The sequence below is a fragment of the Symphalangus syndactylus genome, chromosome 5 (assembly GCF_028878055.3).
Source record: "Symphalangus syndactylus isolate Jambi chromosome 5, NHGRI_mSymSyn1-v2.1_pri, whole genome shotgun sequence".
Lineage (NCBI taxonomy): Eukaryota > Metazoa > Chordata > Mammalia > Primates > Hylobatidae > Symphalangus > Symphalangus syndactylus.
This window is the reverse complement of record NC_072427.2, coordinates 27523059-27531806: the sequence shown is the minus strand read 5'-3', so window position 1 is coordinate 27531806 and position 8748 is coordinate 27523059. Positions and strand designations below refer to the sequence as shown.

The 8748-nt window shown below is 49.1% G+C and overlaps 1 protein-coding gene across 1 annotated transcript; it reads left to right on the top strand.

Moving 5' to 3' along the window:
* Positions 1–531: 531 nt before the first annotated feature.
* On the top strand, positions 532–8464 carry CRABP1 (cellular retinoic acid binding protein 1). The gene is made up of 4 exons (XM_055276905.2): positions 532–726; positions 1271–1449; positions 3740–3853; positions 8166–8464. Exons 1-4 carry the CDS (start codon positions 657–659, stop codon positions 8214–8216), a joined length of 414 nt encoding a protein of 137 aa, XP_055132880.1. The 5' UTR covers positions 532–656; the 3' UTR covers positions 8217–8464.
* The last annotated feature ends 284 nt before the right edge of the window (positions 8465–8748 follow it).

Below are 8748 nucleotides of genomic sequence, written 5' to 3'. Positions count from 1 at the left end.
TGCCCAAGCTGGTGTTGATGGGGGTTGCGGTTTCCTGCCACTCACTCCGCATGGGTCCTGTGTGGGGCGTGGGGATGCGGGGAGAGGGTTTCAGAATAGGATCCCGGACTGGGAGGGAAGGGACACCATCTGGGCACACCCAGTAGGTACGACCGGAGGTGAAAAAAGAGTGGGTCCCATCCCCTGATGGCCCCTCTCGCTATCCACTTTAAGTTTATATTATGGATATTTTCAAACATATTCAAAAATAGAGAGAAGAGTAGAATCATAATCCAAAGTCCACATCGCCCAGCTTCAACAGTTATCCCCTCCAAGCCAATCTTGTTTCAGCTAAACCTCTCCCACCACCCATTTTAAAGCCGGATGTGGGTGTCCTGAGGGAGGTGGAGGCGCCCCCAGTTGGAGAGCGGGTGCCCGCACCTCTGGAGGCTGAGGCACAACTGGGCTGGGAGTTGAGCGCGTACCGGGCAGGGGCAGCGGGGGAGCGGGGGCAGGGCCGGCGGGGCGGGGCCAGAAGCCCGGCGGGGTGGGGGGCGCTCTCCTAGTGACTCAAGGCGCGCAGCGCTGGGCGCAAAGCGCCAGTCTCCGCCTTGCAAGCTCGGAGTGTGCCCGCTGCGTCGCCGCTGTCCGTACCTGCCGCCGCCGCCACCGCCACCATGCCCAACTTCGCCGGCACCTGGAAGATGCGCAGCAGCGAGAATTTCGACGAGCTGCTCAAGGCACTGGGTAAGTGGGTGCAGATGGCGCGCCCCGACGGGGAGATGCGGCCCGGAGGTGCCCTGGTCCCGGAAGTGCCCCGGTCCTGGAGGGAGTGGAAGTTGGGTAGCCCAGGCAGGAGGGAGTCCCCGGGGCAATAGATCGCCTTGTCTCCCAGGCGCACCGGGTCTGGGAGAAGCTGGTAGAGATCCCGGAACCCACGCGTTCAGCGAACGTTTGCTGAATGTTCGGCCCCCTCCTCGATGGTGCGGACTTTATCTCGTGCTAGATTATAGCGAGGAGAGATTACTGGAGAACAAGGAGGATCAGGGAATTAAAGCTGGAGACTCAAATTTGAGACCAGGCTCTGCCACAAATTCACTGTGCAATTCGAGGAAAGTCACTTACCCTCTCTGTGCCTCAGTTTCTCATGTCGAAAACAAGGGCGAGGGCAGGGAAACGAGTGGATCAATTTTAAGGCCCCTTTCTAAAGTTAGGGTATGAGCAGTGCCCGACCGGTCCCGAGACTGGCGGCGAGGCCCCGTGACCCGACCCTGTGGTGCACCCTGCGCAGGTGTGAACGCCATGCTGAGGAAAGTGGCCGTAGCGGCTGCGTCCAAGCCGCACGTGGAGATCCGCCAAGACGGGGATCAATTCTACATCAAGACATCCACCACGGTGCGCACCACTGAGATCAACTTCAAGGTCGGAGAAGGCTTTGAGGAGGAGACCGTGGACGGACGCAAGTGCAGGGTGAGGCCCCAGAGCCAGTACAGCGTCCCCGGGTCCCCGCTCCATGCCCATGGCCCACTGCTGCTGGAGGAACCTAAGTCTCCCTTTGCAGCCTGTGGCGCGCCTTCCTTGCAGGGTGTGTACACTGGTTGTTTGCAGAGGGGGTTTGTGCATCCTAGTTGCCCCTGGCTCAAGACAAAGTATTACCTTCATTCCATCTTAACCCCATCCCTAAGCCGCCTCCCGGGGTGCTAACAGCCGCGCTTAAAGAGCGGGCTCTGGGTTGCGCCGCGTTCCCAGCAGTGGCTTTTGCAGCGGTTTGCGGCGCCAAGAGCAGGCGGCGCAGGAGGAGGAGGAGGTTGCAGGAGCCGTCAGGTTCTCTGTTGCAGGTGAAGCGGCAGCTCTTGCATTCCTTTCCCGCCGTATCCCCCGCGCCCGCCCGGGTCCCTGGGCCGCCTGGGTACGCGCTGGATCCAGTTTTAGCAGTCCCGATGGCCCCGTCACCTCTTCCTTCCCGCCCTCAGCCTGGTTCCTTAAAGGAACGGCGGAGTCTTTCCAAAAGCAAGGCAGGTTCTGGCTGGGAAAATGGACTAGTTGCCCTCTCTTAGTCCTCAAGGGCAAGAGTTTTTTTTATTTCTCCATACATCGGCCCAGGGATGAACCGGTGGATTGAAGCAAGGGGTTGGACATTCCTTTTTTGCATGGGCAAAAATTGCATTAGGTTAACCAGATGGAAAAATAATCACTGGTGCTACCACTTATTTAAAAAGTGACAGAATGTCTCCCTCCCCTTCTCTAATTTTTTTTTTTTTAAAAGAAAAAAGTCGTAACATTCCAGAGAGTGGGAAATTTGTTTCTTTCACCTTTCCTGAGCAGTCCCTGGTCTGATCTCAGAATGGGACTCTCTGGGCACTGGGCTTGGAAGGACAAAGAAACAAAGCCCCCCAGAAGCAGGCTGATCTAGGAGGCAATCTTTGGCTCCAGAATTGTCATAGCCTGGAAATGATCTCCACGCTTGGAGCGGGTGGGATCTGAAGCCTAAACTACACTGCAGAAACAAAGAGCAGGACAGCATAGAGTGAAGGGCTGGGAGTCTAAGAGAGGAGGCTTGGCAATAGGCAGGGCTCAGTCTGGGGACATCCAATGGTGGCTACTGCCAGAAAGGGTAATTCTGATTTAAAAAAAAATTAAAGGTTCACACAACAGCCGGGAGAGTGGGGCTTTATGCACCCCCCCATCCCCCACACCTTGCCTAATGAATGTGTCCCATGTGTTAGTTAAAAACTGATTATGTGCACATTCAGCTCTCGCCCACCCCCCAGCCCAGCTGTACCACACTTAGCTTTGTGCAGACACTGGGGAAAACTTCAGGAAATCCCTCCTTTTGCCTCCCACCTCCAAAAGCATGAAGACCCTTCAGATTGATTTGCTTTTTAAATTTTTTCTAAAGGGATGTAACCAGGAAAATGGCAGTATTTTAACCCTCAGAGCCAAAGACACCAAGGTTTATCAGTGTAGGGGTGCACTACATCTGATGAGGTGTGAACAGAAAGGACGTTCCTATCCCAAATTCCGTGCAGGGCATCGTGCTCCTGATAGGCTGGTGACAGATGTGGTTACAAACTTGGTGTCTTAACTGTTGTAAAATCTTGTGGTTCTGATGTGAAGGTTCTTGCTTTTAAAATCCAAATTATGTTCACCTGAGGTCAGGAGTTCGAGACCAGCCTGGTGAAACCCCATCTCTACTAAATATACCAAAAAAATTAGCTGGGCGTGCTGGCAGGCACCTGTAATCCCAGCTACTCAGGAGGCTGAGACAAGAGAATTGCTTGAACCTGGGAGATGGAGGTTGTAGGGAGCCGAGATCGTGCCACTGCGCTCCAGACTCAGCAACAGAGGGAGACTCCATCTCAAAAAAAAAAATGAATAAAAATAAATAAAATCCAAATTGTTTGAAGGGGTAGCTAATTTTTGTATAAATGAATCATTTCATGCTCTAAATTTTATTCCTAGAGATGTAAAGCATGCCTAAGGCCTTGCTGCTTCAGTAAGAGATTGTGTGTGTGTGTGTGTGTGTGTGTGTGTGTGTGTGTGTGTGTGTGTTATACAAGGTGTATTTATACCCCATAAAATCTGTGACCAGCACTCTGAATTTGGACTTCATAAGGCTCAGTGGAGAAGAATCTGTGGCCTGCTGACAGGGACCATGTGTTGATTCTCTGCACAGCAATTATTTTTCAATGCTCATTGTTGCCCCTGCTCCCGCTGCTGAGACTCTAATTAATGTCACTAATGGTTTTCCCGCCTGCAGAGTTTAGCCACTTGGGAGAATGAGAACAAGATCCATTGCACGCAAACTCTTCTTGAAGGAGATGGCCCCAAAACCTACTGGACCCGTGAGCTGGCCAACGATGAACTTATCCTGGTAGGGAACCCTTGACCATGAAATAATCCTGAAGTTCCCCCAGAGGGGGCCCGAGATGGGCCCCACAAATATGTCCTCCTCACTCGGCCGTTCAGAGAAAGACATCATTTGCCCTGGATTAAAATTAGAGCAGAAAACCCGAGATGACAGTTCAGGTCAGAGGAAATCATTGTTAAATGGTTGGCAGGAAAGAGGAGTGGCTCAGAGGGGGGAATAGGGGCTAGAGACAGGCTGGAGTGCTTGCCACTATCTACACTAATACATCCCAGTGTCGGTGACATGCTTTAAGCCAAGCTCCCCTCTCATCAGGCTTGGAATGCTTAGGCTCTATGAGGTCCCCATGCTCACATGGCAGAAGGGATATTTTTTCATTCTCATTCCCCCTTTTGCTGGCTGGAAAAGGTTTCAGTAATTTTTATCGCATCTGCACTCAGAACCTTAGAGAACATTTTTACCTGTGATTTGCAAACTCCAATGGCCTTTGGGAGCCAGGCAATGAATGCTAATTTGGGAAGTGTCTGAGTATAACACAGTGCGGAGAGATAAGCCCCTGTAGAACTAAAAAAGGTAGGCTTTTCCTTAAAAGTATTCAGATCCCAGCACTTTGCAGGGCCGAAGCGGGTGGATCACCTGAGGTTGCGAGTTTGAGACCAGCCTGATCAATATGGAGAAACCCCATCTCTACTAAAAATACAAAATTAGCCGGGCGTGGTGGCATATGCTTGTAATCCTAGCTACTTGGGAAGCTGAGGCAGGAGATTCACTTGAACCCAGGAGGCGGAGGTTGCAGTGAGCTGAGATGGCACCACTGCACTCCAGCCTGGGCGACAGAGACTCTGTCTCTAAAAAAAAAAGTATTCAGACGAAAACATTTTAAACACCTGCTCCTAGCCAGACAAAACTTACCTAGTGAGGCCAAATTAGAAACCTCTATAATTTAAGCACACACTTCCTCCCCTTTTTTTAGGTAGAGAACAAAGGAAGGCCGAGGGCAGAACAATCCCCCTCACTCTCCCTTTGTGTTTCAGAACTGGGCCGGGATTGGTGGCTCACACCTGTAATCCCAGCACTTTGGGAGGCTGAGCCCAGGAGTTTGAGAACAGCCTGGGCAACATAGTGAGACCCCTGTCTCTACAAAAGAAAAAAAACTTAGCTGAGTGTGGTGGCACATGCTTGTAGTCTCAGCTACTCGGAGGCTGAAGTGGGAGGATCACTTGAGCCCGGGAGTTTGAAGCTGCAGTGAACTGTGATCGTGCCACTGCACTCTAGCCTGGGCAACAGAGCTGAGACCCTGTCTCAAAATTAAAAACAAAAACAAAAACAAAAACAAAAAAACTAATTAAGGTTTTTGCAACCACCCTTTTCTTCCAGACTAGAAAGGGGGAAAGCTGTTTTGGGTAACTAGGAAATTACATCCTTTGTTCTCCATTAGGTATTTTGTTAATCTCTGCTCCATCTTAGTGAATGTCACCTTGAAATGTTGTGAATAGGAGCCTGCCTGCTGAAGGATGCTAGGAAAGGACTTGCAGTGTGACCTGAGCATGGGCCCTCCCTTCCCAAGCTCTTCCCCCTGCTATACAATGAGGGGTTAAGCTGAAGTCTGATATCCCTGAGGTCCCTCTCAGCCTTGAAATTACATGTTTATTCTGCAAGAAGACCCTAAATTGAGCTATTACTTGAACTGAGACTGCTTGATCTTTCTCTCTCTCTCCTCTTGTCCTTCCCTGGGATGATTTAACATGCTTTCTCCTTTCTCAGAGAAAGGACTGCTTAATTTGCAACCTGGTTAATATTGTTTCCCGGGAAAGGATACTTGCTGTGCTTGGGGGAGCAATTTGAGGCTGAGACATGGAAATTTAGGAGAAAAGGCGTATATGTTTTACTGGTACCAGAGACAGCAAAGAGGGAGATGATTTTAGAGTTTTAGAATGTAGCTGAGGGTTCAGTAGGATCAGTTTGCTCTGAGAAAGAGTGATTTTATTAACCTCTGTAGTATACGAGCAGCTGGAGTCACAGGCCAAATTCTGCTAGATGGGCCCCATCACTTTCAAATCCTCCCTCCTCCCAACTTCAGTTCTATCCCTGCATCCTTCCCTGGCACAGCAAACATATATACAAGCCTCAAAGGGAAAGGGAGTATTAACTCTTGGCATTTTGGATCTGAAATGAGGGCTTTTGTTTCAAGAGTTATTATCATTAATAAATCTAAAATGCAGAGAGATGCAGTCTCTATATAACAAGAGGCAATTATTCTAGTTAAGTTGAAATAAGCTCTCCCAGCGCCAACAGTAAATTGCCCCCAGGCTATAAGTTGCCTTCCTTTGAAAACTGAGTATACTCCTACAAACCACTCTGGAATATTCTGCGGAGTTTCTGTCGGGAACCTCTAAGCATAGTCTGCAGGCTGAGAAGGGCACTTCAAATGTGGTTGGAAATGCGGCGATTTCTTCTCATGTCATGAAGCTATGTGTTAGCTGGGGAGAGCTGTCAGCTAGTGAGAATAGTTTCTCCAGGGTACAGCATTAACTACCCAAATGCTGGCAGCCATTTGACAGTCCGTGGCTGTAGAACTCAAAGAATTATTGAAAATTAACATGGTTCTCAGGCATCCAGACATCTGCGAGGTAGACTTATGGTGTGAAAGTCAAGCCCCACACCCCCTAGCATGCAGAATCACCTGCATTTCTTCCTAATAGAGAAGAGGCTAGGACAAAAGTGTCCAGGAGTGGGTATAATTGCCAGTCTGGTCAGCAGATCCCTAGCATGAAAAGAAGCTAGTGGCTGGGTGCAGTGGCTCATGCCTGTAATCCCAACACTTTGGGAGGCTAAGGCAGGTGGATCACTTGAAGTCAGGAGTTCGAGACCAGCCTGGCCAACATGGTGAAACCCCATCTCTACTAAAAATACCCCAAAATTAGCTGGGCGTGGTGGCATATGCCTGTAATCCCAGCTACTTGGGAGGCTGAGGCAGGAGAATCGCTTGAACCTGGGAGGCAGAGGTTGCAGTGAGCTAACATCACACCACTGCACTCCAGCCTGGGCGACAGAGTAAGGCTATCTCAAATAGTAAAGAAGCTAGTGATGGGCATCTGCTTCCTCAGTTACTAAGGACTGGAAGTATTTCCCTGAAGCACACGTGTCAGGATAATGTTTTAGCATAAGTTCTCTGAGAGCATCTCATGACCAACTAAGAGGGCAGGGTAAGAATATAAGGATCCTAGGATAGCTAAATGCCTTGTTTAGTGGTTTTAACATCTCTTTAATTTCAGGCCACTTTGAGAATCTGAAAGATAAGGACCTTCTGGCACATAAATGTACATTTGCAAACAAACATACTCACATCAGGTTTACAGACTGGAGAATTTCTGTTTCTTGTTGTTGTTGTTGTTTTTTTTTAACATATATATTGCTTTCCCTGCTCTAACTGCCTGTGAGAGGCCCAGGAGAGCAGGCCTGTGAGTAATTGCTAGTTTTGGGGGAAAGTTGAGACAGTTTACTTATGGGCAATATCATTTCAGGGGCCAGCAGAAAAATGTCCTCCTCCATCTGTGCAATGATTCGTGTCCTCCCTACAGTAAACAAACAAAGAGCCATAGAATTTTAGCTGGAAGAGCCTTTGCGATGATCATCTTGTCAATTCCACCCCTCTCCTCAACACCAGCCCCTACCTGCCCCTTTCCCAAATAGGCCACGAGAGGAAAAATTTGCCCCAAGCTTAGCCAGCTGTGAGCTGCAGAGCTGGGTTTGGATGCCAATGCTGTGCTTTTGCAGCTGAGACCAATTTTCTAGCTTGCAGGTGACTCAAGTATTACATATACAGCATCTCAGCCTGTCTCCCAGGTTAGATGACTGCTTCCTGGAAAGCAGTTCTATTCCTTCTCCAAAGTAAGGAACAGAACTGGCTGGTGAGTGCTGGGCCCCGTGACCCCAGCTGCTTGAGCTTCTTTCTATTTTGAAGTCATTTGAAAAGAGACAGAGCCACTTCAGAAATGTCCATTGTGACATTCTTTCCCTTTCAGTTTAATTTTAAAACCCAAACTCCTGGCATTTCTTATGTCAGCATTTTACAGGTTCCAGAAGCAAAGGAAAATGGTATATAACATAATTCTATACTCTGGTTACCTCTTTGCCAATAGCGCTTAAGGGGGAAAAAATATCCCTTAATGCTTAGCCTGAGCGCACACACAGGAAATTGAATGTCTGTTACAAAGAGTTTTTAACAGGGCAATAAGTGGCCTTATTAGTGATATGCTTTAAACATTTTTGCACAGGCATCTGCACTGATTGGTTTTCCTTTTCTTCTTCTCTGCAGACGTTCGGCGCCGATGACGTGGTCTGCACCAGAATTTATGTCCGAGAGTGAAGGCAGTTGGCGTGCTCCTACTTTCAGGAAGGGATGCAGGCTCCCCTGAGGAATATGTCATAGTTCTGAGCTGCCGGTGAACTGCCCTTTTCCCCTACCAGTATTAGGTGATCCCGTTTTCCCCATGACAATGTTGTAGTGTCCCCCACCCCCGCCCCAAAGGCCTTGGTGCTTCTTGTATCCCTAGTGCTCCATAGTTTGGCATTTGCATGGTTTTGAAGTCATTAAACTGGTTAGACGTGTCTCAACCTTTTCCCTTTTTTGGTTTGCCTCTTCAGTTTCAACATGGGAGTTATTGTGTACCTACTGTCCTTAGCACTGTGTTGGTCTGGGTGGTACTCTCGGCTTTGGCCTGCTGGCTTCGGTGTAGGACTTTGAGCATACATCAGCAGTTGCAAGCTGGGCTTCTGCAGACTGGCTGGATCCAGACTGCAGATCCAGGTGTGACTGCACCTCCCAGTGTGGCTGTTCAATTGAATTACTTGGTATCAGTAGTTCCCAGCAGGAAAGGGCACATTTAAAAGGGGTTAAC